The sequence below is a fragment of the Neltuma alba genome, unplaced genomic scaffold, assembly GCF_004799145.2.
Source record: "Neltuma alba isolate B1F8T4 unplaced genomic scaffold, ASM479914v2 tig00010134_pilon, whole genome shotgun sequence".
Lineage (NCBI taxonomy): Eukaryota > Viridiplantae > Streptophyta > Magnoliopsida > Fabales > Fabaceae > Neltuma > Neltuma alba.
The window spans coordinates 568422-596256 of NW_021635082.1; the positions used below are offsets into that span (position 1 = coordinate 568422).

The 27835-nt window shown below is 30.6% G+C and overlaps 3 protein-coding genes and 1 pseudogene across 4 annotated transcripts; all 4 read left to right on the forward strand.

Annotated features, from left to right (window-relative positions):
- The first annotated feature begins 1220 nt into the window (after positions 1-1220).
- LOC114754389 (biogenesis of lysosome-related organelles complex 1 subunit 2) lies at positions 1221-3963 on the forward strand. Of its 2 annotated transcripts, XM_028943157.1 has the most exons (4): positions 1221-1425; positions 2618-2695; positions 3335-3459; positions 3616-3963. In XM_028943157.1, exons 3-4 carry the CDS (start codon positions 3349-3351, stop codon positions 3880-3882), a joined length of 378 nt encoding a protein of 125 aa, XP_028798990.1. In that variant the 5' UTR covers positions 1221-1425; positions 2618-2695; positions 3335-3348; the 3' UTR covers positions 3883-3963. The 2 variants fall into 2 exon arrangements, with proteins under 2 accessions (XP_028798990.1, XP_028798989.1); XM_028943156.1 differs by lacking the exon at positions 2618-2695.
- Positions 3964-8674: 4711 nt separating this feature from the next.
- LOC114754383 (uncharacterized) lies at positions 8675-9725 on the forward strand. Its single transcript, XM_028943150.1, has 3 exons — positions 8675-8947; positions 9137-9352; positions 9552-9725. The coding sequence occupies exons 1-3, from the start codon at positions 8675-8677 to the stop codon at positions 9723-9725; spliced, it is 663 nt and encodes a 220-aa protein (XP_028798983.1).
- A 5255-nt stretch (positions 9726-14980) lies between these two features.
- On the forward strand, positions 14981-18629 carry LOC114754387 (NADPH:quinone oxidoreductase). The gene is made up of 3 exons (XM_028943155.1): positions 14981-15163; positions 15364-15555; positions 18107-18629. Exons 1-3 carry the CDS (start codon positions 15064-15066, stop codon positions 18409-18411), a joined length of 597 nt encoding a protein of 198 aa, XP_028798988.1. The 5' UTR covers positions 14981-15063; the 3' UTR covers positions 18412-18629.
- Positions 18630-23790: 5161 nt separating this feature from the next.
- LOC114754388 (NADPH:quinone oxidoreductase-like) lies at positions 23791-26673 on the forward strand (annotated as a pseudogene).
- Positions 26674-27835: the final 1162 nt, after the last annotated feature.

The window sequence follows — 27835 nt, forward strand, 5'->3', positions numbered from 1 at the left end:
GATCATTTTTGAGTTTATCTGGACATTTAATACAATATTACTTATTTTATTCCTAATTTAATGTATTTAATACATTCTATTTTTTTATTTATCTCACTACTACTCTCTCATATTTATCCTTTTGTATATAAAGATATGTCATTATTTATTTCACTATTACTCTTTCATATTTATCCTTTTGTACATAAGGATATATTTGGAAAAAAATTTGCATTTGCTGCACAGTAATTACTTTTAACTAATTTTAACTGTTTTCTTAAACCGTACAATTTAGTTAAAATGATATTATAATAAGAGACAGAGAAGTAGTTTTGTTTTAACAGATAGTGTTGTCAACGGGACGATGGGGACATTTTGACACACTCTCTGGAATATGTTTGACTGAATGTACAAGTCCATCACTGATGAGCCGAAATATTTGATTAGAAAATTTGAAAAACTAACTAAATAAGAGAGAAATCCGGCACAATGTGTCTCCGCTTGAATACAAGTTTTGTTACGCCGGTTTATAAACACATTTAGTCAAATATATATTTAATAATAAAATTAATCAGTTTTTTTGTGTTTAATTAAATTACTTGAACTTTTATCCCCACTATGATTAAAAAAAAACAACTATGTGAAAAAATAAAAAATAAATTAAAGAAAAGAAGAGAACCCCTAAATTCTTTAAACAATTTTGGCCAAAATCAGGGATTTAGTATGATGTAAGGTAGACTAGTGAATAAAATTTGCTTGAACTTTCACTTGCCCACTTATTTAAATACTCCTCCGGTCCTTAATATAGGACCCAATTATTGAGTTGGTTTTGGTTCTAAATATAAGACCCATTTATCATATTTATCAATTTTTCTAAATTACTCCTATGGATACTCCCTTAACTATAATCAATTAGAAGAGGGAGAGTGTGTATTAAGAAAGATGATTATGGTGTTTTAGAAAAAAACATGTCACATTTTTTATAATTAACTAACTTATCCAACTTCCTTAATCTAATCAAATTAGTTAAATGGGTCTTATATTAAAGATTGGAGGAGTATTTTTTTAGAATATTCCCAATGCAGTTTTTTTCGGCTAACATTCCTAATGGAGTTGTTCCTTTGCCAGATTCCGAACAGAGTCAAGAGTTTATAGATTCAAGGCAAAAAACAAAAAAATTAAAAAAAAAAAAGACAGAGGAAAATAGCTTAAGGTTGGGAGATTCTACTCTAGACATCATCGTGGGCATTTGGCTCAGTAACGATATCGACCCTCTTGGTTTCGCTCTGTTGGGTTTCGAGGCCTCAAATTTTCCGTTCCCGGTCGCTGCCCAACGGCGACGCCGCCTTTTCTCACGTCTCTCGTCTCCATTCCACCGCATCTCAATTTCTCGTTTAACATTTGGCTGCACTTAATCTCACTTTTGTGGTTTTCGGCTCTGTCCCTGTAAGTATCTCTTACTTTCTGTCAACGCCCTTAATTTCTTTAATATGTTCATGTTCCTTAATTGCGTTTGCTAATATGGATGTCTGTTTCGAAAATCGTCTTCTTGATGAAATTCATAACTACCTGTTAAAATCCCAATTAAATCCTTTTATGGTAATAATAGCCCTCGGTTGCTTATGTTAGGCAAATTGGAATTCCCTATCTGTACGGTTAAGTTCCAAATTTCTGACATTTCTCATAAATGTTGAGATCTTTGAGGTTTTTTACGTAAAAGAAGGTATTAAAGTACTAAATTGGCTGGTTTCACATCAAAATATAAGTGTACTACTGAGAACTCGTAGTTTTTATTAGAAAATTGAGCGATGACAAGGATAATGATATTGATACATTTTACGCATTCACGTTTGGTTTTTTGGCTTCAAGACTGTTGCAATTGACATTAATCGATTGAAAGTCAGCTACACCACCTGAGAATGTGCATATCTCATGAAAGTGTGTTGGATTTACCAGAATTATGCTTTAATTACAGTGTGGCCTGTTGTATCTCCGAAAGGGAAGTCTGCAAAATACTGAATTATTTCTCTCAAAGCGGTTCATTTGTGTGATAAACTGTACAAGAACAAAGATTCCTTCTTTGGTTTTGGCCCTTGATTAATTTCATTGGGTTTCAACGTTGTCAAGATTCCTTCCAAAACTAAAGTTGCTTGCTGGTAGTATTTTAGAGGATACCCTTTGTAAAATTGAATATGAAAGGACATATGTGTGTTTGTGTCTGTCTGTATTTCATCACCGCAGCCAACTCACTGTGTGTGACCATTCTCTGTTATTTTGGTTGCTTACACACACGCACGCACGCACCAACGAGTATACTTTCCCGTCAGATTGCTAATCAACTAAAGATCAAAGTCCTGCATTGGATGAATGATTGTCACTGAGACAACCAATTAGAAGGCAGCAGAGTTTGCTAATTGGGTTATCTATGTGGATATTTTAGTTCATTTGAGATGCATTCATTTCATTGGAAATCACTTCTTCTTATAATAGATTTGTGTACTCGGTCAAGAGGGCTGCACTTTGAACTTTTAATTAACAAATTTTATCCCAAAATTTAGGAATGCAGACTTGTTGCTAAACAGTACGCCGAGTTTGATGAACCTTTTTCGAAATTTAACGGTTCATTTTGGAAATTCAGTAGATGATGCTACCTCTGTGATAAGAACCGAAGTCATGGAAAAACAAAAGCCGGAAAATAATCTACTAGAGAGCTGAGGTAAGGATCTCACTCACAACTGACTAATAGCCAAGATAAATTTCTATTAAGGATAAGCAAAGCAGGGATCTCACTCTACAAACCCTCAATAGCCAACAAAAGTAGAATCTCCGATTGACTCAAAATAATCCTTTGATTTCTCAATGTCTGCCTAGCATAGGAAGTGGCTAAGATATTTATAGAAGAAATTACAACAGTAATAAAAATCTGGAAGTTCCTAAAATATCTGATGCAAACTCTTGAAACAGAATTGACCGTGGTTGAACCTTCCGCTGATACAATGGTCTACTTGTTTCTCAACTGATTCTTGGAAGTAATTAAACATATAATATTCCGGCAATAAATTGATACTACCTCTGGTTTTCAATATAAGATCTAGTTTGTAGTTTAATTTAAACTACAAATTAGATCTATATTAAGAACTGGAAGTAATAATAAATTATGATTAAGTCGGTGGAATAGAATCAGATTTCAATTGTTTTCTTTTTCTTTCATAACTCTGTGTACTATACTATAGTCATTATTAATCTTAGTGAAAAATTAAGATGAAGATGTTTCCATCAGGCCCATGATGTTTTGGCATGTATTCAAATTTGCTATTTCCTGGTCCTTAATACTTGGTGGTATTTGCTGTCATAGTTGCAAACAAAACCATGGCTACTGCAAAGGATGATGGACCTACGGAGCAGCGTCCTGATGAACTGGCTCAGTCACTTAATGATCTCTTCTCCAGCATTTCAACCATGGTCAAATCAGAGCTTCAAGTAAGCCCAGATTCTCTCTTTTCTAAAATGTACCTACGATTTATGTTTTGTTGAAATTTTTAGAGCTTGGAGATCAATATTCATCACGGTAGTTACATGATATTATATCGAAAGCTGAGCTATTTTGGAAAAAATTCTTCTTCCATTCTTTCCCAGGGGACCAACAATCATTTAGAGCTTCTGGAGAAGATGAATATGAGAGTAGCAGAAGAGTACAAAGGCTTTGGTGATTTGGCTTCTGGGCTAAGGGTATACGTAGAGCAGTTGAAATCCAAGAGTGGTAACTTTGATGAATATGTTCAGCAAATTGACGCTATAGAGCAACAAGTGACTGAATTTGAGGCTGTGGTGTCAATGCTTGATCAATATGTATCCTTGTTGGAATCAAAAGTACATTCTGTGTGTCGGGATCGATCTACCTAATTTACATGAGATTCATTTGACAAGCTTGATTGTGTTATTTCGGCTGAGTGCTCTCTGAAATTTTTCAATTTCTTTTGAGAAGCTCGTTTTTTCACCATGCTTTCTTGGAAATGGTTGGTTTGTTCTTGAAATTAGTTGCCTTTTGGCTTCCTACGCAAGCATACAAGACCCTATCTTAGCTCGTTAAGAAAAAGCGAATAAAAGAGAAAGGTATTGTAGGTGGAGGAGGTAGAAGTATTCGTTAACTGTAAGTCATTATAAATGTATTTAATGCTTGTCTCTTAATTTTATTTTTATATAATTTTTATTGAAAAGAGAGAAAGAAGGAAGAGATATAAGAATAATTTGTAAATATAGAAAAGAAATTTTTTTAATAAAAATAAAATTTGAAAATTTTGTTAAGTTAATACATTCATTAATACACAAAAATATGTTACAAATAATTTATACTCCCTTGTTTTTTAATATAAGATCTAATTAAATAATTTGAGTAGATTAATAGTGTTAATTAAATTAGTTAATATGATATGATTTTTTTCTAAAATACTTTAGGCATTTTTCTTAATTTCTTTCCTTCCTCTTTTACATAATTATTATTAAGAGAATATCAATAAATTTAATTTAAAAAAGTGATAAATGTATAAAATAAATTTTAGATATAAAACTAATGTTAATTTTTATATTAAAAACTCGAAAGAATATTAAATATAAGTGATATAATTATAAAAGTAGCACAACCAGTAGCGGCAGCCCTCCTGCCGTAAGCGTTTTGACTGGGGGCCGCCTCAAGGGCTTCTGCCGCCAACAGTCCTGCAATTGCCTTCCGGATCTGCTAGTTGTCCATTATTTACTCAAAGGTGAAATTTAATTGGTTTGAGCATTGACTGACCACTCCCGCTGTATAAAAAAATACGGAGTCTTATAGGAGCTAAGTAAGGCAGTGTTTGGATCACTCAAGAGCATTTTAAAACTGTGTTTTCATGTAAATATAAACAAAACTTTTCTCACATATTTATTTTAAATCTCACAAAATTATTTTTAAGAAGTTAACCCAAGCACTCCTAATACGACTTGGGTTGAAGGTAAGAGGTTAGTTCCCGAAACTAAAACATTATATCACAATTTATTTTCATGACTTTGGATTCAAAAAATTTCTATACACAATAATTCACAACTGTGAACTATTATTATTAAAATATTTTATAAAATAAACCCCGAGGGGTTAGGTCAGTTGGTTGGGACTGTTCTAGCTTAACCACGGGTTTCGAATTCGAACCGTGGGAATGCAGCACCCTTAGGGGCTAGAGGGCGCCGACCGAAAGGTTCCTTGCAAGCCTTCGATCTGGATTAGTTTGGGGCCGCTGTCACGGCTGAAAGATGTCTATTGCCCTGGGATACCGGATGGAGAAATCCAAAAAAAAAAATATTTTATAAAATATATTTTCCCGAATTTTTTTACTCTAGTTATGAAGTATTCAAATCAAGTTTTAATAGTTTAAATTTATTTATATAATTTTTATTTAAAAATCATAATAATTTTATAAAATATTGATCAGAATTACAAAAAAAACACATAGACAAAAAGGTGATTTCCATTAGCCCCCTCTAGTCTCCCTCAATGTCTTAATTTTCCTCCAAGCCCCCACTCTAGTAGTTTGAATTGGCTGCTTTGCTTTCTTGCTTTTAATACCTGAATTGGCATTGAATTTTTTTCTGCACATTTTTTCTTTCAACAACCATTAAATAAAAATTAAAAAAAAAAAGTGTCAGCGAGGCGTGCGCCGTGCGGCATATAAAATCGTAGAAAAAAATTAACGCATTGCTTTTATGGCATCTTTCTTTAATTGATTTACGTTACCCCTCCAATTTTTAATATAAAGCACAATTAATTAATTTAAATAAATTAATAATACTAATTAAATTAGTTAATATAATATGTTTTTTTTAAAACACTTTAAGTATTTTTTTTAGTTCCCTCTCTCTTTTTTCGTACTTGATTATTGTTAGAAAAATATTAATACGGTTAATTTGAGAAAAAATTAGTAAGCAAGTAAAAATAGATTTTATATACAAGATTAATATTAACTTTCTGATTAGCTCCTATATTGAGAATCGAGAGTATTTGATTTGAAATCACACCTACTTCCAATAATTATTAATGAAGACGCAGCCTTTTCTGTAAATAAAATAAAATAAAAAGAGAATTACAGCTCATTTCTAAAAAAGAGAAATAATTACTAAAAAATTTTAATCACAATTTAAGCAACATGTGATGATAAATTCTAAAGTAAAAAATAACAACTTTTAAAACTTATTTTGTAATTATTTCTTTTCTTCAATACTTTATTGCAATTCTCCTAAAAATAAATCAAAAGAAACGCAGTGATTAATAAAAAAGAAATAAGACAACATCCCCTCTTAAAAGACTGCTTTCTTATGTGCTTCTCTAGATCTATCTATAAAGCTGAGAAATTTTTTTTTAGTTCTATTTATAAATTATTTTATTAAATTTTTAACATGAATATATTATTTTATTATTTATTTATTATAGTGTAGATATTTATATTTTTTGAAAGGTGTATACATTAAATAAGAGTAAATTTAAAAAATTATTATATTTTAATAGAGAATTAACACATTTTAAAATTTTTCTTGATTTGCATAAAACATATTGAAAGTGTTTTATAAATAAGATAAGAGGAGTATTTTTTATAGTTTTCAATTAATTAAATTATACAAACTAAAAAATCTGTTAAACTTAATTAAAGATAATAAATATATAAAAAAACCTTATTTTTCAAAACATCCTTATTTATGAAGAGTCTTGGTGGGAAAAAGAAAGAGTAAAAAAAAAACATATAATTATAAAAAGAATCGGATGGAGTATACACTCCTCCGTAGAAGCTAAAAGATTGAATATGATCGTAAGTGTAAAATTTCAGGTCACTTCAAACTACCATATTTGATATCAATTTAAACTTTGATTGCACTTATTAAGAAAAATTTCAATGTGGATGATTAAAAAAATATTTTAGAAAAATCAATGTATAATTTTTTTCACAGAATTAATTTAATTAATTTTCTTAACCTATATAAACATTTAATTAATTTTCTTAACCTATATAAATTTATTATTTAACTTTTATATTAAAAATTAGAGAAGCACAGAGATCAAAAGAATTTTTCTAACCAGCCAGAGATCAAAACAATGAAATAAATACGGCAACAACTGAATATAAAATTAGACCGTAAAAATTTTATAGTACCATTATTATGAGATATTATCGATGGTACAATCACGGTGATTAATTTGTGAGGGCTTTGTAATTCAATTTCAAATAACGTCAAATATTTTCTTTAAAGTTTTTTTTAAGTCATAGTGTGTGAGTTTTGTAAAAAAATCACAATAATTAATCCTCCTCTAATATTAAGATACTTGTTATGAATATTGCATGAGTGGATGTCCATAACCCCTAACCCTTAGAATTCTCATAGGATTCCTCACCTTCAAGTGTCATAAACTACATAACCTCCATAATGAATGACTTGGGAGGAGTTTTTCATTGTTAATGCCATTATAATGTTCTTTATTCCTTTATAACCTTAGTATAGGACTTCAATGCTTGGAGGCCTATAAATAGAGGGCATGCATGAGGCATTTGTACCTTGAACCAAAGTGAATGAGAAAAGGCCATTGTCTTCTCTATCTCTTGCTTTCTTTTCTACTCTTCATTCTCCTTATTTCTTGTTTATAACACGTTATCAGAACGACCTTGCTCTGAAAATTTGAGGTATAAACCCTTCGTAAGATTATGCACTCTTCTCATCGTCTAATTATCTCCTTACTCAATCATCACAATATATATCTATGTATTGACTACATATTAACTTTATATTATCTCCTTTCTTAATTATCATGTTTTATATTATATAATGTTACTCTATTGTTCTTTTCTTTACATTTTATTTTTTTTTTCATTATGTTAACATTCTGTTTTATTTTATGTTAACATTCTGTTTTATTTTAAGTCATTTTATTTTTGTTGTCACATTGTAAAATATTATGTTTGTTTCAAATAATTGATGTAATTTATGTATCATCTCCATTTGGTATCTATGGTGTTTTACATTATTTTATCTGTGTTGTACTAACTCTCATATACATATAATTTACAGTGTCCCATGTTGTTTTATCTATATTGTACTAACCCTCATATACATATATACATATATATAATTTACTGTTGTTTTATCTATATTGTACTAACTCTCATATACATATATATAATTTACACTGTTTATTTTTTTTTCTATCATTATATTTGTTTGTATTTATTTATGTTGTTTATATAATTTATTTATAATAAGGCCTAATAATTTATATGTTGTTTATTCATTATTTATCAATTTATATTTATTTCGTTTACCTCACTGTAGCATTATTTTTATTTTTAGTTTAATTTTTATTATATGTTAGTTAGTCTATTGTAACATTTATATATTTATTTATATTACCGCATTTACATTACCGCTTTCCCCCTTCCCCCTATATATATATTTATATATACATTGTCTCTATATTATTATTGTAACTAATTATTTGTGTTGTTTTTTTTCCCCTCATATATGTTTATTTGTCATTGTTTATTTATTCATTTATTTTGTTTATAATTTTAAAGGAATAGTTTATTTATGGGTGACTTTTGAATCGTAATATTTTATTTATTGTGTTTCAGTGTGCATCAATTTTATTATAATTCTAATTTTTGTTATTATCATTTTAGTTTGATCTATGGCCAATCTTACCAAACTCGAGTTTACGGCTCTTGATATCACTGGAAAAAATTATTTGTCTTGGGTCTTAGATACTGAAATCCACCTAGATGCTAAAGGTCTAGGAAGTACTATTTTACCTGGAAATGAAGCAACTAGCCAAGACAAGGCTAAGGCCATGATTTTCCTACGCCACCATTTGCATGAAGGGTTGAAAGCTGAATACCTGACGGTGAAAGACCCGTTAGAATTGTGGAATAATTTAAAAGAAAGGTATGATCATCAAAAAACGGTAATTTTGCCTAAAGCTCGTTATGAATGGATGCATTTGAGGCTTCAAGATTTTAAATCTGTGACTGAATATAATTCAGCAGTTTTCAAAATAAGTTCTCAATTGAAATTATGTGGTGAGAAAATAACAGATAAGGACTTATTAGAAAAAACATTTTCAACTTTTCATGCTTCAAATGTGCTCCTGCAGCAGCAATATCGTGAAAAGGGTTTTAAGAAATATTCTGAATTGATCTCATGTCTTCTTGTGGCTGAACAAAATAACGAGCTATTAATGAAAAATCATGAGATTCGTCCCACTGGATCAGCTCCATTCCCTGAAGCGAATGTGACTGTACACAATAATTATCATATGCGTGGACGCGGTCATGGTCGTAGCCGAGGCCGTGGTCGTGGTAGGGGACACGTAAATTACCGTTCTTATGGTGGTGGAAGTAACAATTATAACCCAAATACCCACCAAAAAGAAGAAACTTGGTGATGGGCAGAAAAAAGATAAGAATAGCCCTTGAAGAGTTATTGAAAATCAATGTTACCGGTGTGGTATGAAAAGACATTGGTCACGTACCTGTCGTACGCCTGAGCATCTAGCAAAACTTTATCAGGCCTCTATAAAAAGAAGTTCAAATAATGTGAAAGCAAATTTGACTTTTCAAACTGATGATGTGGAGGCAAATTTTGCATACAAAAATGATGATATCAATGAGCTAGATGATGTTAATGGCCTTGATGCTATGGCACATTTGGATGTGGCTGATTTCTTTGAGAATCATGATTAGAAGAATTTGGATAATTTTAGTTTGCTTTATTTATGCTTTTTAATTTAGTTTATGTTTATTTATTTCTCTTTTTTTAAGAGTATTATTAATCATGATGTACTTCGAATTTATATTAATGAATGTTTTTTTTTTGGGTGAAGAATATGGATGTTTCTCTTCCTTTTGTTGGGCACAAGAATGAAGATATATGCCTGATAGATAGTGCTACAACACACACCATACTCAAAGATAGAAAATATTTTTCTCATCTTACGATAAATAGTGCAAGCGTCAATACTATAGCGGGTAATGCAAAACTAATTGAAGGCTCCGGAAGAGCAATTATAATATTACCCAGAGGAACAAAATTTGTTATTAATGATGCTTTATATTCCTCGAAGTCTCAAAGAAATTTATTAAGTTTTAAAGATATTCGCCAAAATGGATATCATGTTGAAACTATAAATGAGAAGAACATTGAATATTTACATGTTACAATAGTAAGAAATGGAGAAAAATATGTCATGGAAGAATTACCGACATTATCTTCTGGTTTGTACTATACAAATATTAGTACAATTGAAACAAATGCTACGGTAAACCAAAAGTTTACTGATAAAGATACGTTTATTGTTTGGCATGATCGGTTAGGCCATCCCGGATCAACTATGATGCGAAGAATTATTGAAAATTCACATGGACACCCATTGAAGAGCCAGAAGATTCTTCAATTTAAAGAATTTTCATGTGTTGCTTGTTCTCAAGGCAAATTAATTATAAGGCCTTCATTGACAAAAATAGGAGTTGAATCTCCTGCATTTCTAGAGCGTATCCAAGGAGATATATGTGGACCTATCCATCCACCATGTGGACCATTCAAATATTTTATGGTTTTAATATATGCATCTACAAGATGGTCTCATGTGTGTTTGTTATCAACACGTAATTTAGCATTTGCTAGATTACTTGCTCAAATAATTCGATTAAGAGCACAGTTTCCAGACCATGCAATTAAGACAATTCGTCTTGATAACGCTAGTGAGTTTTCATCTCAAGTTTTTAATGATTATTGCATGGCAACTGAAATAACAGTAGAAAAATCTGTTGCTTATGTCCACACTCAAAATGGCCTAGCAGAGTCATTTATTAAACGCCTCCAATTGATTACTAGACCAATACTATTGAGAACAAAACTTCCTATTTCAGCTTGGGGACATGCAATTCTGCATGCAGCAGCAATTATACGCATCAAGCCAACAAGTTATCATGAATTCTCCCCGTTACAATTGACTTTTGGTTGAGAGCCAAATATTTTCCATCTTAGAATTTTTGGATGTGCGGTATTTGTCCCTATTGCTCCACCACAATGCACAAAGATGGGACCTCAAAGAAGGTTAGGGATATATGTTGGCTATGAATCTCCTTCTATAATTAAGTATTTAGAACCATTAACAGGAGATTTGTTTACAGCACGTTTTGACGATTGTCATTTTGATGAGACAATTTTTCCAATATTAGGGGGAGATAATAAGCAGCTGGATAAAGAAATCATATGGAAAGCATTATCATTATCTCATCTAGATCCTCGTACACAACAATGTGAACTTGAAGTTCAAAGAATAATTCATTTGCAAAATATTGTAAATCAACTGCCAAATGCATTCACTGATCCTAAGAGAATTACTAAATCTCACATTCCAGCTGAAAATGCTCCAATTAGAATTGATGTCCCAGCAGGACAACTAGAAAGCGCAAGTGAAACCAAACCACGCCTGAAGCGGGGTAGACCAATCGGTTCCAAAGATAAAACTCCTAGAAAGAAAAAAGGAGCAAATAATCATGATGGTCATGATAGTCAAATTGAGGAGGCAAGTCCTATAGGAGAGGACCGAAATATAACTAATCAAAAGACCTCAGAGGAGGCTTAGGTACCTGAAAATAATGAAGAGATCTCAATAAGTTATGTTACTACAGGAAAAAGATGGAACCGAGAGAACACAGTTGTTGACAATATTTTTTCATATAATGTTGCTGTTGAAATAATTAATCAACATGAGGATCTTGAACCTACATCAGTTGAAGAATGTAGACATAGAGATGATTGGCCAAAATGGAAAGATGCAATTCAAGCAGAGTTAAATTCACTTTCAAAGCGTGAAGTTTTTGGACCTGTAGTTCATATACCAAATGGTGTGAAACTAGTTGGATACAGATGGGTTTTCGTGCGCAAACGAAATGAGAAAAATGAGATTGTTAGATATAAAGCACGGCTTGTAGTACAAGGATTTTCACAAAGACTTGGTATTGATTATGAAGAGACATATTCTCCTGTGGTGGATGCAATCACTTTGAGATATATAATTAGTTTGGCAGTCCATAGAAAACTTGAAATGCGTTTAATGGATGTTGTTACGGCATATTTATATGGTTCTTTAGATACTGAGATTTATATGAAAATCCCTGAAGGATTTAAATTGCCAGAGGCATGTAAGAATTCTCGAGAAAATTATGCAATTCGTTTGCATAAATCCTTATATGGATTAAAACAATCTGGAAGAATGTGGTATAACCGACTTAGTGAATATTTGTTGAGAGAATGTTATAAAAATGATCCAATTTGCTCATGTGTTTTTATAAAAAGAAATGGATCAGAGTTTGTTATAATTGCTGTCTATGTGGATGATTTAAATATAATTGGAACTCCTGAAGAGCTTCAAAAAGCAGTTGATTGTTTAAAGAAAGAATTTGAAATGAAAGATCTTGGAAGAACAAAGTTTTGCCTTGGCTTGCAAATTGAGCACTTGACAAATGGAATTTTCCTTCATCAATCAACTTATATTGAAAAAGTATTAAAGCGATTTTACATGGATAAGGCACATCCGTTATCTACTCCTATGGTTGTAAGATCACTGGGTAAGGATAAAGATCCTTTTCGTCCTCAAGAAGATGAGGAAGAACTTCTTGGTCCTGAAGTACCATATCTCAGTGCCATAAGTGTATTAATGTATCTTGCTAATTCAACACGACCTGATATTGCATTTGCTGTTAGTTTATTGGCAAGATTTAGTTCTTTCCCAACAAGAAGGCATTGGAGTGGAATTAAGCATATATTTCGATATCTTCGAGGGACAATTGATATGGGATTATTTTACTCTAATGAATCAGAATCACAATTAATTGGCTATGCAGATGCAGGATTTCTATCAGATCCACATAAAGGCAAGTCTCAAACAGGATATTTATTTATTTGTGGAGGTACAGCGATCTCATGGCGTTCAACAAAACAAACTTTATCAGCTACCTCATCAAATCATGCGGAAATAATTGCAATTCATGAGGCAAGTCGAGAATGCGTTTGGCTAAGGTCAGTGACTCAACATATTCAAAAAATGTGTGGTTTTTCCCTTGAACAGAAGATTCCAACAGTATTATATGAAGACAATACAGCATGTATAGCTCAATTAAATGGAGGATATATCAAAGGAGACAGAACAAAACATATTTCTCCAAAGTTCTTTTTCACTCATGATTTTTTGAAAAGTGGTGATATAGATTTTCAACAAATTCGCTCATGTGACAACCTTACTGATTTGTTTACCAAGACACTGCCGACTAGAACATTTGAGAAGTTAGTGTATGGTATTGGAATGCGCAGACTTAAAGACTTAAAATGATGTTATCATTAGGGGGAGTAAATATTGTGTACTCTTTTTCCTTTACTGGGTTTTTGTCCCAATGGGTTTTTCCTAGTAAGGTTTTAATGAGGCACAATACTCATTATGGACATCCAAGGAGGAGTGTTATGAATATTGCATGAGTGGATGTTCATAACCCCTAACCCTTAGAATTCTCATAGGATTCCTCACCTTCAAGTGTCATAAACTACATAACCTCCCTAATGAATGACTTGGGAGGAGTTTCTCATTGTTAATGCCATTATAATGTTCTTTATTTCTTTGTAACCTTAGTATAGGACTTCAATGCTTGGAGGCCTATAAATAGAGGGCATGCATGAGGCATTTGTACCTTGAACCAAAGTGAATGAGAAAAGGCCATTGTCTTCTCTATCTCTTGCTTTCTTTTCTACTATTCATTCTCCTTATTTCTTGTTTATAACAATACTCATATTATGTTTGGCTAAAAATATAATACAAAATATTCTAAAAAAGTATAGTATAAAATAAAATAATTTTATAAAAATGTCAAATTTTAGTTAGATATATATGTGTTTGTTAAAAAAAAAAAGTGTGTGGTTGTGCCCGCACAATAACTGTATAAATATTTTTCTTCTCCGTCAAAATTGAAAATTGCATGTTCCTCATTTCAGGAGTCAAGTCATTACACGTATCATGTTCCAATTCCAAGTAAGGAACAAATAAAAGATGACAACTTTCTTGACTACTTTATTTACCCTGTGTAACCTTAAATATAAAAATTAATAGGTGTGTTAATTTTAATTTTAAATTTAAGACCTTAAATGCCTTTTTTCTAATTAAATTTATAATTGTCATTAAACCCTGCTATTATATATTAAATGTGTTTTTTCAGGCTAGTGCATGTGTGGCGCAGTGGCATGATAGCCACTTGTTGGTGGTCGCTATTAGGGTTTAATCCCTACCTGCAAGCTCTGCTTGTCTACTCAAAAAAAAAAAAAAGTGTTTTTCAGACATCAATTTTCAATGTAAATTATTAAAAAATATCTAAAAAAATTAATACTTATATTTTAATTTTTATAAATAATTCATTAATTTAACTAATTTTTAATTTTTTAAATTAGTTTTCTTGAATGGAGCGTCCATCATATTACTGTGTCAAATCTTTCAATCCATGATTATATGTTCTATTTTTAAAATATTAACATTTTAAATTATTTAATCATAAATTTATAAGAAAAAACATGTTTATCTATAATTAAAAAATATGATATAATAAATATAAGTATTAAGTAGCTTGATTTTTAGGTTTTTTTTTTCTCATATATAAATTGAGAATTAGTTTTAATGTACATCAGTTATCGCAATGAGGAGTATTATAATATTTACTAAATCTCAAAAGTTAAATTTTAATATGAATGGTCAATATTTAATTTTTTATTTTCTCTTAAAAACATTTTATAATAAATACATAATCTAAAATAATATAATTTTGTAATTATAAATTTTTTTAAAAATAATTTTTTATTTAAAAATTTTGAATTTAGACCAGTATTTTAATGGTATAAATTTGATTGCAATGCCAGTGTACTCATCGCTGCGGTTCGTTCATCAGTGTCCTTTCATCCGGTTCTCATCCCCAGGCTTCGGAACTCGGAAGCCATACCATACACACACCTCAGCCCCCCACATATACAAGAAGACCGATGACTGGAGTCGCCGGAGTTCCGTCGCCGGCGATCAAAGTAGCAGCACTTTGTGGCTCGCTGCGGAAAGGTTCATTCCACCGAGGCCTTATTCGTTCTGGTTCGCTCTCATTCTCTCTCACTCTTCTCCTTGTTTTCCCTTTTCGTATCTCCCTCTCTGTTCTTTTTAGACCGGAAGTTAAACTCCGATTCTCAATATTCATCGCCGAGTATCAAATTTTCAAGTTCGATTATGTTTAGAATTGAAATCAAAACGTAATGCTCTAGTGATCTATAAAGTTTGATTTCTATTGACTGCAGCAATCGAGCTGAGCAAAGGAGACATTGAAGGCATGGAAATCGAGTACATCGATATTTCTCCCCTTCCTATGCTCAACACTGATCTTGAGAGTGACGGAACTTATCCCCCTGAGGTGGAAGCTTTTCGCCGCAAGATTCTCGCCGCCGATAGTGTTCTTTTCGCTTCGCCGGAGTATAATTACTCTCTCACAGGTACTCTTATTCATCTTCTTTCACCTCTTTCTGAAATGCATTGCCCTAATTGGACTTTCCAAAGATTCTCTGGTTTTCTATGGTTGCAGACGATTTGTATCAGACAAGATAATTTTACATCGTTAATGTATCTTGGAATAAAACATACTTTTGAACTTTGCTGCACATTTTTATTTTTAAAATTAAATATTTTCTTAAAGAAAATTTGTTAAAACGATATGCTGAGATTCTACAGTAGTGTCTTCCTTTCTGCAAATGAAAATTGATCTGTTACTTCAATTTTGAATCATATCCTAAAGTTTATTTTATTTAAAATGGGTCATTATTATTTAATCCCATAATTTTAATTTATAGATTTTATGGAATTTTATTTATAAAAATGAACATGTGCTAAAACAATGCTAGGCAAAACAAAACAAATTTTATGGTCTCATAAATTCTATAAATTGAATTAATTGATTTTATATTAAAAAATGAATGCCAGTAATAAACTAAATTATAGTAATCCAATTAAAAAAATCATAAAGAGTTAATTTAAAATTAAGATAAATTATTGGACCCACAAATTAATTTTTCTTTCTACAGTATACCAAGTTTTCTCCAAAAATTAAAGGATTGGTAGGTATATTTGCGTCCCGTACTCTCTATTTTTCAAAATACTATAGTAGCATAAATTAGAAGTGGTTCCCACATGCATTCGTTTTAAAAAATATAAATTTTATGTTTGTCTTTGTCTGGGCTTCTTTTGGCATGTGATAATGTTGGGATATGGGAATTTTATATACAATTTATATATGCTAATGGATCCTCAAAATATAATTATTTTTTCCGACCAAAAAAATAATTATTTTCAAAGATTAAATTTATTACATTGTTGTTGCTGCTGTTACCCACCAATAAATAAGCATGCACAAGACCAAAATTATGGTTGTAGACTGAGATACTAAATTTACTAATCACAGCACAAGCTGATATAAATGCTTTTTTTCAAATAACTCACTGTTTCATGTTATCTCTCTGATTATAATGATTTACTCCCTCCAGTCCTTTTTATAAAAATCTGAAAACTAAATTATGTGGTTTTAAAAAAAAAAAATTAGTTAAAAGTAGGGAAAATCATAAATAAAGACCCCTGAATTAGCAAAATTATGCAGAGGTCATCTAAATAAGAAAAATTACCATGAGGAACCCAGTCTCATATTACAAATATGAAATATTGATGAAATATCTGAAATGCCCCTAAACCAAATGACAAGTTGACTATAGGAAATGATAAGTTCACTTTAGCGAATGACAACTTTAGTAGATCAAATCACAACTTGGTTGAAGTTATGCTAAATGACAAGTTGACTATGGAAAATAACAAATTTACTTTAGCGAATGACAACTTCAGTAGACCAAATCACAACTTGGTTGAGGGGCATTTCAGACATACATTTCATCAAGATTTCATATTTGCAATATGGGACTGGATCCTTCATGATAATTTTGCTTATTCAGGTGACCTCTACATAATTTTGGTAATTCAGGAGTCTTTATTTGTCATTTTTCCTTAAAAGTAATAGATATGTAAAAAAAATTTTCTTTTTAAATATGTCCTTATTTATAAGGATTTTTTTTTTGGCCAACACCTTATTTATAAAGACTTAAGTAAGAGAGAGAAATAGAGTAATAATAAGAGAAAGTATGAAAGCGAATGTAATGTGTCAAATTGTTAACCTTCTAATCAATATAATATATAAAATTAATTAGAGGCAAAAATAACAAAAATACATTAAATATTCAGACAATCTCAATTAGACTTTTATAAAAAAGACCAAGATAATTCAAATTTCAGGCTCTTATAAAGTCAACAGGGCAGGAGGGAGTATGACATTGCTACTCGAATTACTTCAATTGTTTCTTCCACGCTGGCCACTTAGTATGCTTCACCAACCACAAAGTAACAGTATGATAACAATTTTACTAAGCAAAAGTCTGTTCTTACATAAAGTCCGCATGTGCCAAAGCCCCTGGGACTGACTGTGTTGCCTCACCTTCGAGGAAGTCATCACATGATGGATCATGTGCTGGGGTGTATTTCCTATGGAGAAGGGCGAGGTGTGTGTGATTAGAAAATGGGTTAATGTGAAAAAAAAAAGGTTAATACCATCTTAAGTTTTCGAACTTCGATTTCATTTTAATTTTGATTTTTAAAATTTAAAATAAGTATTTTAATTCCTGAAATTTGATTTCATTTTGGTCTGCTTAAAGATTATTTGTTCTTAAAACAATGTTTTTATTTGTAAAATTAAACAAAGTTCCAAGGAGATTGAAACTACTAGTTTCAAATTTCAGTGACCAAAAACTAAAATAAGATCAAATTTTATAGATTAAAAATTGTATTAATTTTTATAAAGGCATCTCTTCCATGTTTTTACGTTATATTTGGGAATGAGAATAAAGAAATCTGCTACTTGTAATTTCCTTAAACATCACTTGACATGAACTCTTTAACATGAATGCTTTGTTTCAGCAATCTCAAATGTTTGAGCTTGTGTTTCTGTATCAGCTCCACTGAAGAATGCAATTGACTGGGCATCAAGACCACCAAATGTGTGGGCAGGCAAAGCCGCGGCCATCGTAAGCACAGGAGGAAGTAGTGGAGGAGCAAAAGCGCAGTATCATCTTCGCCAAGTGGGAGTGTTCATTGATCTTCATTTCATAAACAAGCCTGAGTTCTTCCTCAGTGCTTTCCAGCCTCCTGCAAAGTTCAATGCTGATGGCGATCTGATTGATGAAGAAGCCAAAATTAAGCTCAAGAAGCTTCTTCTTTCTCTGCAGGAATTTACTCTAAGACTTCAAGGCAAAGCCTGATCAGCTTGAACCCTCGCAAATACTGAAGATTATAGAATCATAAGGTGTGGATTTCAGATTCTCCATCACATTATTGTTTGTATTTTTGGAATTTTTCCCTTATATTGCTTTGTAATTTTTGTCCGAGGTTTATTATTTGACATGATGAGTGAAATGATTCTGTTGCTAAAATTAAAAATAAAAAAGTTTCTGTTGAATAATACTGATCGATTAACATAGAGAAGGCTGATCATAGTAGTCTAATTCATGTGCTTGGCAGCGTGTGTTTAGCTCTTTTGAAATTACATCTAAAGATTTAAATATTTAACAAAATGTTAATACAATTTTTAATTAGTTCCTCAAGTTTGTACTCATTTTTATTTTTGTTCATAAAATTTTAAATCACAGATTTTGGTTCATTGAAAGACAAAATAATATAGATTTTTGTTAAATTATAGGACTAATATTTCAGACAAAAAGAAATTAGAGAGATGAAAATCTATAGTTCCTGCGAGAGATTTAAATATGGTTTTCTTTGCGACTGATTTCGTTTAATTTTATACGGACTTAAATAACTTTAAATTGGTCTTATGATCTGATTAAGTTACCATTTTCTTAGACAACAATTAAAACTAACATTGGAAAGGAGTTTGCTGATCGCTGGTTGCCAACACCGTGACAATTTTCATCTGCTTTGTCCCAGCAGCGGAATATTCTTCTCTCTTCAGTACTCATCATAATAAATCATCTCCAAAATTTAATTTAGATGGTTTAGGTTTAAAATTTTTAATTTTTTTAATGATAACTTTATTCTTTCAAAAATTATTAATTATGGAATTCTTTTTATTTTAATTTATGTATCTATTAAAATTAAAATTATTTAAAATATAAAAAATATTTAAATTGAAATGCTCATCAAGATAACATGCATGGAATGTGCTCCACGTATTTGATTTGAAAAGTCCAAGTACATATGCGACAAAAGCGATTCTTTTTCCCTAATTTAAATATTTTCTATTGCATTATTATAAGAAAAATAGCAACAACAAAAAACTGAAAATATTGCAATTACAAATCAGGGCCTATTGCAACCCTTATCTACATTTTGACAATAGTTGAATAGCAAATAGAAACAAATTTTTGACAAAATACTTGATTTTCAATTTCTTAATTTTTACTGTCTTTTTTTTACGATTTTTTCTTATTATAATCATTTTCCGGGAAATTTCTTAATTTTAGTGAATTTAGTAGGCAATAGTTTCCATATTTAAATCGAATCAATTCATCATATTCAGTTTTAAAAACATGCCCGAACATTTATTTAGGGTTAATTAATCTGCAAGTCCTTATAGTTTTAACGAATTTTGAATCAGGTCCCTATAGTTTTTTTTACTTTTTATCAGGTCCTTATACTTTTACCTTTTTTTAATTAGGTCCTTGTATTTATTTTTCTTTTAATTAAGTCCTTATAATTTCACTAAATTTTTAATCAGGTCCATGTAGTTTTAATTTTTATTTATTAATTAAATATAAGCTTAATTAAATAGATTAATAATGAAATATAAAATATTAATAATTAAATTAAATTAATAATTATGTAATAAAAAAGTAATAGAATTAATTAATCCAGGAAAATTTTTTAGAGCAATTAATTTTTTCTGAATAAATTAAAATCATTATAATAATTCAATATCTTTAGAATATTATTGTTTATAAATTAATATTAAATAATATATACTATTTTATGTTTATATAATAGTACTATTAGAATTTATAAAATAAAGAATAAAAAATTCAGGGACTTAATTAAAAATAAGGTGAACTTATAAGGACTTGATAAAAAGAAAAATAAATACAAAGACCTAATTAAAAATAGGTGAAAGTATAAGGACCTGATAAAAAGAAAAAAAACTATAAGGACCTAATTCAAAATTAGTTGAAACTATAAGGAGCTGTGGATTAATTATCCCCTTTATTTATGACAAAGTTACACGTAAGTTTCTTAAACTTTAAAGTTTGTATTAAAAAATTCTTTTTTTAATTATTTCAAAAATGAAGGAAAGATAAATTAAAAAGGGACATAAAAATTGTTTTCAGATATTCATCTAATTTTAATAAGTTACCAAAATTTATTGTCATGCTCTGTTAACCGTGGCTAAAGATTATATTAGTAGGATTATTTGTACAAATTAAAAAGTTTAAGATACCCATCGATAAAAAAAGGATATACATATTTTTATCCAAAAAGCAAAAAAAAAAAAATGTCATGATCAAGTTTAAAATTTTTAAAATTATTTTGGCCCAATATACTATCAACTATCATCAATCATCAATCATCAACTATCAATGTCAACTATATTCTTAAAAACTTATAATATCCTATTTATTTCAAAATTGGTCAGCTATGATATTATGATATCCAAATATATTCAATTAATTAGATTTGAATAATATTTTGATTGGGATTTGGGTATGTTGAATTAATGATGAGCATCATTATTAAATGAGATTTCAATTAGAAGTTCAAATGAAGAAATTAATAATTAATTTTCAATTTGAATAATTTCTTAATTGGAATTTGAAAATATTGAATTAAATGGGAAGTATCATTATCAAATAGTATGTCAATTAAGGGTTTAAATAGAGAAATAAATAAATAATTTTGAATTTTCACATGTTTACCTTCAATCCCGCACCTCTAATTTAAATCCCATTTGAATGAATTGAAAAAAAATCATATTCTTATAAGAAATGATCTTGAGCAACCTTCAATAATGTAATTCATTAGAATTTAAAATTTAATCAAATATTCTAATTCACGCATCGCATGGGGACAAAATTTTTAGTTTGAAAGAAATTGCGGTTTGTGGTTGTAACAATCTCTTTGGAAAATATCTACAAAGTGCTCCGACTTGCAAGCCTCCATTGCCCATCTTAAACCTTTGGCTGGGTTTTGTGTTCACATTATTCCAATGATGTGGGGAAAAAAACAAAAAACAAAAAACAAATTTAAGAAATTTTTTTTGGTAACCTGCTAGTGTGGTGATAATCTTCGCAAAGCCTATTTGGTGAAAAAATAGGAGAATCCTTTGTCAAAGGAAAAAATCTCAACATTTTTTGGGGACTATTTCGAATGAACAAATTCCAATTTTCCTATTAATCAATTCTTGTTGAAGATATAAAAAAATATGCAGTAAATGTAATGTAATTTACATAGTTAATTGGAGAAAACTTGTGTAGTTAAGCATATACATTTACCAAAAAAACTTAGATTAAATTCTTTATATCCATTATATCAAGTTTTCTAATCATATATAATCATGTGTCTTTTTCATTATTTTATGTGAATTTATAATTAAATACTAATATTTTAAAAATAAAACACATGGTCATATATGATTAGAGAACTTTGATATAAGTATAGTCCTATACTTAATATTATTTCTTTTAATTAAATCAGAACAAATGGATTTTAAATCTAAAATGATTCAAAACATTTATTTTATTAGGAAATAAATTAAAAACATTTATAATGAAAGTTAATTAGAAGGTAAATTAGTGGAAAAAAAATGAACGTATTCTAGTTTGATTAGAAAAGTTCTCCTATATCTGTATTAAAAAAAAAATGTTACCTCATACACGTAAGTCTAAAGTGCGTACCTAAAATTTTCCTTGACTGCAAAGAGGTCAACTTCAGTGTTTTTCTTTTGAAATTTGGACTATCAAAAAATCTTTTGGCCAAGGAAATAACAGTCTAAAAACTTTTAAACCCCCCGGGGGGGGGGGGGGGAGAACTTGAGCCGGAAGTTATTTTCGTTGGAAAAAACAGAAAAATTAAAATGCATTTGAGAATTATTATACGCTAGCTGGGTGTTAGATGAGGAGTTTGTTTTTATTCTTAATATAAGTTTTTAATTTACTTTATCCTTAAAATTTATAATTCTATTGATAGCACATGTAAAGGAAATTTCTATTCTAGTAATAAGATAATTTTCAATATAAATAACCAGAGGGTGTTTTTTTTTTTTTTAAGCAAAATCAGAGGGTGTATTTTAAAAAGATTAACACGTACTCTGTCGTTCAAGATATAAGCATCAAATTTTTGGGGGGTTGGGTTTTTTCATAACATATAATTTAGGTTTATCTAATCACTTAGTGCATTTTTTTTTCATTTTTACCCCTAATTAATTATATGTCCTTCTCATTTCTTTTTTCAACTTGTTCTCTCTTATCTCTTTTTCTATTCATTCTCCCAGCCCCTTACCTTCTCCATAAATAAAAATGTTTTATGAAAATAAGTTATATCTCTGGTTCTAAATATAAAATCCATTTTATATGTAAATTACATTATAAAATAGATCTTATATTTAGAATCGTAGAAATATATCTTTTACACATCTATTGTTTAACCATTTTTAACCAGCATTTTGAGTTGTGTGATTTAGTTTTTTTTATGATTATTTTTTCAATAAAAGGAGTATTTTTTATATATAATTAATTTAAATAATTTTTTAATATTTATAAATTATTTATTTGGTTCCCATAGTTTTAAATGGGAGAGACTATTTTATTATTTTCACGGAGTATTGGTCTTTTGATGCTCTAGTCTCTTTTCTTACAAGGGTATTTTTATCAAAATGCTATAAACAGTAACACAAATTTCAGTGCACAAAATTTCTTAAAATAATTTGATAAATAAGAAGTAAATTTTTTTTACATCATGTGTGACACAAGAAGCACTTAATTCTCAATATATAAATAACTTTTATTTTTATTTATAAAAAGCTATTTCATAAAATTTATGAAGAGGTTAAGTTTTTTTTCCTCATAATACCCTTGATTTGAATATTGTTGAGTAATTATTCAGCTAAAAAAAAAAAGAATATTGTTGAGTAATGATGATAAAGATAGAAATTGATAAATATGTATTTTATAATTAAATAGGTGGAGATTTTGGATATATTATATGTAACTTATAAATATTTTATATTTATATTTTTTTTTCTGAATTTAGGTACAGAATAAAAAGTAATTTTTTATACATAATCTATTCATGTCTTTTTTGTCTAGATGGAGAAATAGTGGGGCAGTGGGTTGAAATTTTTTCCAAAATTCACAAGGATTGGAAAGAATTGCCAGAATGGGTCATTGGCTGAAATTTTTGCCGAAAATAAAAAAGTGGGATATTAAACTCATTCTTAGGGTGAACGAGTTTCACTTTTTTATCTTAAAAATATAAATGTCACGCTAGAATTCGCTCAGCACAGCATAGGAATAAATACTTTTTAACACGGTAACATTTAGGTAATTTGATAAAGATGCCTCTTACAAGTCTTCCTATGCTGTGGGCTATCTCGTATGCTCTGTATCTCCGTGTCAAAATCGAAAATCTAAAGATAAACCAGAGGACAACGTGAATTGAATAATTTTTTGTTCACCAAACTTGAATTGAAACGAACCTGCGGATCCTAGCGACTGAGATATTTGATTTAAAAAAATCCCCAATTTTATTTTAGAGAAGAAGAATAAGAAGAAAGAGAGATGGCGGGAACAGTTGCGGAGCCGCCGGTCGTGATCAAAGTGGCGGCCATTTGCGGCTCTCTTCGCAAAGCTTCCTACAACAGAGGCCTCATTCGTGCCGGTACGTAACTTTCACTGCTCCAATTATTTCCGCCGATTTTGATTTGCCGATTTTCGATCGGATTTGATATCTGATTTGGAGTTCGCAGCGATTGAGATGAGCAAGGAGGAAATCGACGGCATGGAGGTGGAGTACGTTGAGATTTCGTCGCTGCCGATGATCAACCCTGATCTCGAAGTCGACGGCAGATATCCGCCGCAGGTGGAGGATTTCCGCCGTAAGATTCTTCAAGCTGATTCCTGTATCTTTGCTTCTCCTGATTACAACTACTCCATCACCCGGAAGCCATTTCCTTCCTCCATTTTCAATTAATTCTGTCAAGATGGTCATTTCCAACTCATCATCGTGTACAATAATACATGAATCATTGTCAATTTAATCTCAAATACGACACTCCTAATTGCATTAAAAACTTAGTAAAATCGATATCGGAACTTCTTCTCAATTGTTATATCCATAAGTTTCTTCTCATTTGGTTATCATTAACTGAGGGAGTTGCTGCAGTTTTCTAGCTGATTTATTTCCTTTTAGTTTAATTATTATGGATTGACGAAAATGTTTTCTAAATTGCGAACTAAGTCTTTCTTATATGTTATATATTTGCCTTAAAAATTATGAAACAGAGCAGAGTGAGTGAGTGAGTGAGTGAGTGAATACTGTCATACAGGTAGCTTTTTGATGCTTTCATTTTTTTAATGAGTATATAGATAATATAAATGAATTCTTCTATCCATAATCCTTGATCCATAATAAGAAATTCAATCCCTTAAAACACTTGCTAATGTGCTCATTGACACATACGCTAGTCGCGTATCCCTTTAGCTGTTATTTACTTATTTTAGATTATATAAATATCAAATTATGTACTTGGAGTCGTTTAGCTCAATTCACACTAAAATTTTTGATCAAGTTCCGAGTTTTGGATGAGTTACTTCACCCATATTAAAGATAACTGAAAAAAAATATCAAATTAAGTAGATATTATTCCATTAGTCCTATTTAACTAATTTGATTAGATTAAAAAACTTAGGTAAGTTAGTTAATTATAAGAAATATGATATATTTTTCTTAAAACATCATAATCATCTTTCTTAATATCCTCTTTAATTATAGTTGGGGGAGTATCAACAGTTGCAACCCAATCCTTGAATTAAAGTTAGTGTGAACAGTCCATCAAATGCTAGTTTCGATCTTTAATATAAGACCTAGTTGATTAAATTGAGTAAATTGAAAAAATTTGTTAAGCTAGTTATTTAGTTATTTGTAATAAATATGTGTTATATTTCCTAAAATACCATTAATAATTATATGTATTAGCTAAAATTACTATTTGACAGAATCTTTAATATATGCAACTGTACAATTTAAAAAAACAGATACATATGAGAGATAAAGTAAATTAAGATATTATATTTAGAGCTAAATTGAACGTGAAACTAGTTTTTGTATTAAATATTAGAGTTAGCAGGCACTTCACATGTTCGTGGACTTTGAACCAAACTTGAAGCCCATCATCCAATGTAAGGCCCAAGTTAGGGGGGCATTAGCACAGTGATTGCCTTTCTCTCCTTCACTAGTCAGTCCCATGTCTTCAGAAGCAAACGACTCTCCACTCTTCTTCATCCTTCCCTCCATCCGCCCACCTGAGTCATCGTAGTACTGGAGTCTGTTTCCATCACAAGCCGTCTCAAGCCAACCTCCCATCAAATCTGCAATCCCTCCAAGATCTCCCATAATTGTGCAGTGAGACCCACTTTCTCGGCAAATCTTACTCAACCCTGGTTCCCTTTGCTAGCACTATACCTTATTCAACTTGTACCATCCATGATAAGGAGGAAGCGATCAAAAGAACTTGATCCTTATAGTTTCAATTATTTAAAATATTGGTCTCTAAAATGTTTTTTAAAAAAATAAAATTATATGGACCAAAATTATTTTTTTAAAACATAGGGGCTAATGTTTTAGATTGTTAAACTGTAAGTATTGAGTCACACTGTGTAAAAAATTCAGAGATTAAGCTGTTCGGATTAGAGTTTAGGAATTGAGTTACAATTGAAATAAAACTATATAAAATAATTAATTAATTTGTCCTTATTTTCATTATGAATATTGTTGCCTCTGGTCTCTGTTTTTGTGGATGGAGATGTCATATCAGGGACTCCTTCTAATAAATGTATTAAGAAAACTATGCTTTAAAAATTCAAATTATATAAACATATATTTAATGAGAAATAGAGAGCATGATTTCAACATACACACACTAATAATTACAGTATAAACAGTTTGTCAGCACTATTGAAGAATGCATTGGATTGGGGATCAAGGCCTCCAAATGTATGGGCTGGAAAAACTGCAGCAGCATTAAGTGCTGTAGGAGGTGGGGAGAGCACAGTATCATCTCCGGCAAATCGGAGTGTTTCTTGATCTTCACTTCATCAATAAGCATGAGTTCTACCTTAATGCTCACCGTCCTCCCGGAAAGTTCAACCATGACGGCGACTTGGTTGATTCCGAGACCAATGACAAGCTCAAAGAAATGCTTCTTTCCCTCCACACCTTCACATTGAGACTTCATGACGAGTGCTGAAATTTTTTATCATTTTAGTCTGCCATGGGAGGAGGAAGTTCCTTGGTAACTTTTCTAAGCACCAAGTTAAAGAAACGGTGGAATAATAATGGTGGATTACATCTACCATTTTTCTATTATATAGAAATGAAGGTGCTCTTTCCCACATCGTTTGCTTTATTGGATTTGAAATTTGTGTTTTTCCTTTTCAACAGAGAGGGTTTGGGTATGTTTGGATTGGTATTGGGCAAAACTGACTTTTAGCCTAACTGATTTTTGTAATAAAAGTTGGAGTAAAAGTCAGTTAGGGTATGTTCGGAGAGGTGCTTTTAAAAGGTTAGCTGAAAAAGTTGAAAGTTGTTTGGATGATTAATAAAAAAGTTAGTTTAGTTGTAAAATGACTGACAAAAACATTGACTTTATTGAATAGTAGTGTTTGAAATTTTATGTTTTTAATGTGATAATAGTTTTAAAAAATACATAAAATTGTTATGATAAAATATAAATAGTTTATTTGTGAAACTACAAAATAAAAATATTTGTTACGGAGAAAAATTTGAAAACACATTGTAGATAATTAATTAAATATCTATAATGGACAAACATGAATATAAATTAAAATTCATTTGGTCTAAATAAAAGCTCATTATACTAACAAAGGAGATGAGGCATAGGAGAAAATGTGAGGATAAATCTGGGATGCTCATTTTTAATGATCACCGTTTGAAATTGCAGTTTGAAAAGTTAGATTTTTTTCCGTTGAATCCAACTGAGGTTGAAGGCTAGAAATTGGTTGAAAAAGTTAGCCCAACCAAACAATTTTTTTGTCCAACTCAGTTTGCAATCTCAGTTTCACCATTTTCAATAAACTTTTGGTGTGTTTGTAACTGTAATCCAAATATACCCTTTATCTACCAACAAGCAGTTGGGCGAGATGGTAAGTGGTCTTCGCCTCTCATAAAGATGAGAATACAAGTTCGATTCTCGGGAAGTGCTCTTGTTGGGAGGGGGGCCAACCCGTCCAAAAGACACACTTCCTGCCCCTTGAATCCGGGCTAGTCGGTTGCTCGGGTGGCCCAAAGAAGGCTTTGGCCCAATAAAAGCGTCGGATACCGGGTGGTTTAACCAAGAAAAAAAAAAAAAACAAATATACCCTTTATCTGCCTATCTCCGGATGCCGGCACGAGGCCTCTCCATTTCTTTTAAAGCCTTTTCCCTCCACTTGACCCCTCATTCAT

Coding starts and splice junctions, on each gene's coding strand:
- LOC114754387 (XM_028943155.1), top strand. CDS start 15,064: ATGACTGGAGTCGCCGGAGTTCCGTCGCCGGCGATCAAAGTAGCAGCA. Junction 15,164..15,363: donor CCGAGGCCTTATTCGTTCTG/GTTCGCTCTCAT, acceptor TATTGACTGCAG/CAATCGAGCTGAGCAAAGGA. Junction 15,556..18,106: donor GTATAATTACTCTCTCACAG/GTACTCTTATTC, acceptor TTTCTGTATCAG/CTCCACTGAAGAATGCAATT.
- LOC114754383 (XM_028943150.1), top strand. CDS start 8,675: ATGGCCAATCTTACCAAACTCGAGTTTACGGCTCTTGATATCACTGGA. Junction 8,948..9,136: donor GGTATGATCATCAAAAAACG/GTAATTTTGCCT, acceptor GTGCTCCTGCAG/CAGCAATATCGTGAAAAGGG. Junction 9,353..9,551: donor GTGGTCGTGGTAGGGGACAC/GTAAATTACCGT, acceptor AAACTTTATCAG/GCCTCTATAAAAAGAAGTTC.
- LOC114754389 (XM_028943157.1), top strand. CDS start 3,349: ATGGCTACTGCAAAGGATGATGGACCTACGGAGCAGCGTCCTGATGAA. Junction 3,460..3,615: donor TGGTCAAATCAGAGCTTCAA/GTAAGCCCAGAT, acceptor ATTCTTTCCCAG/GGGACCAACAATCATTTAGA.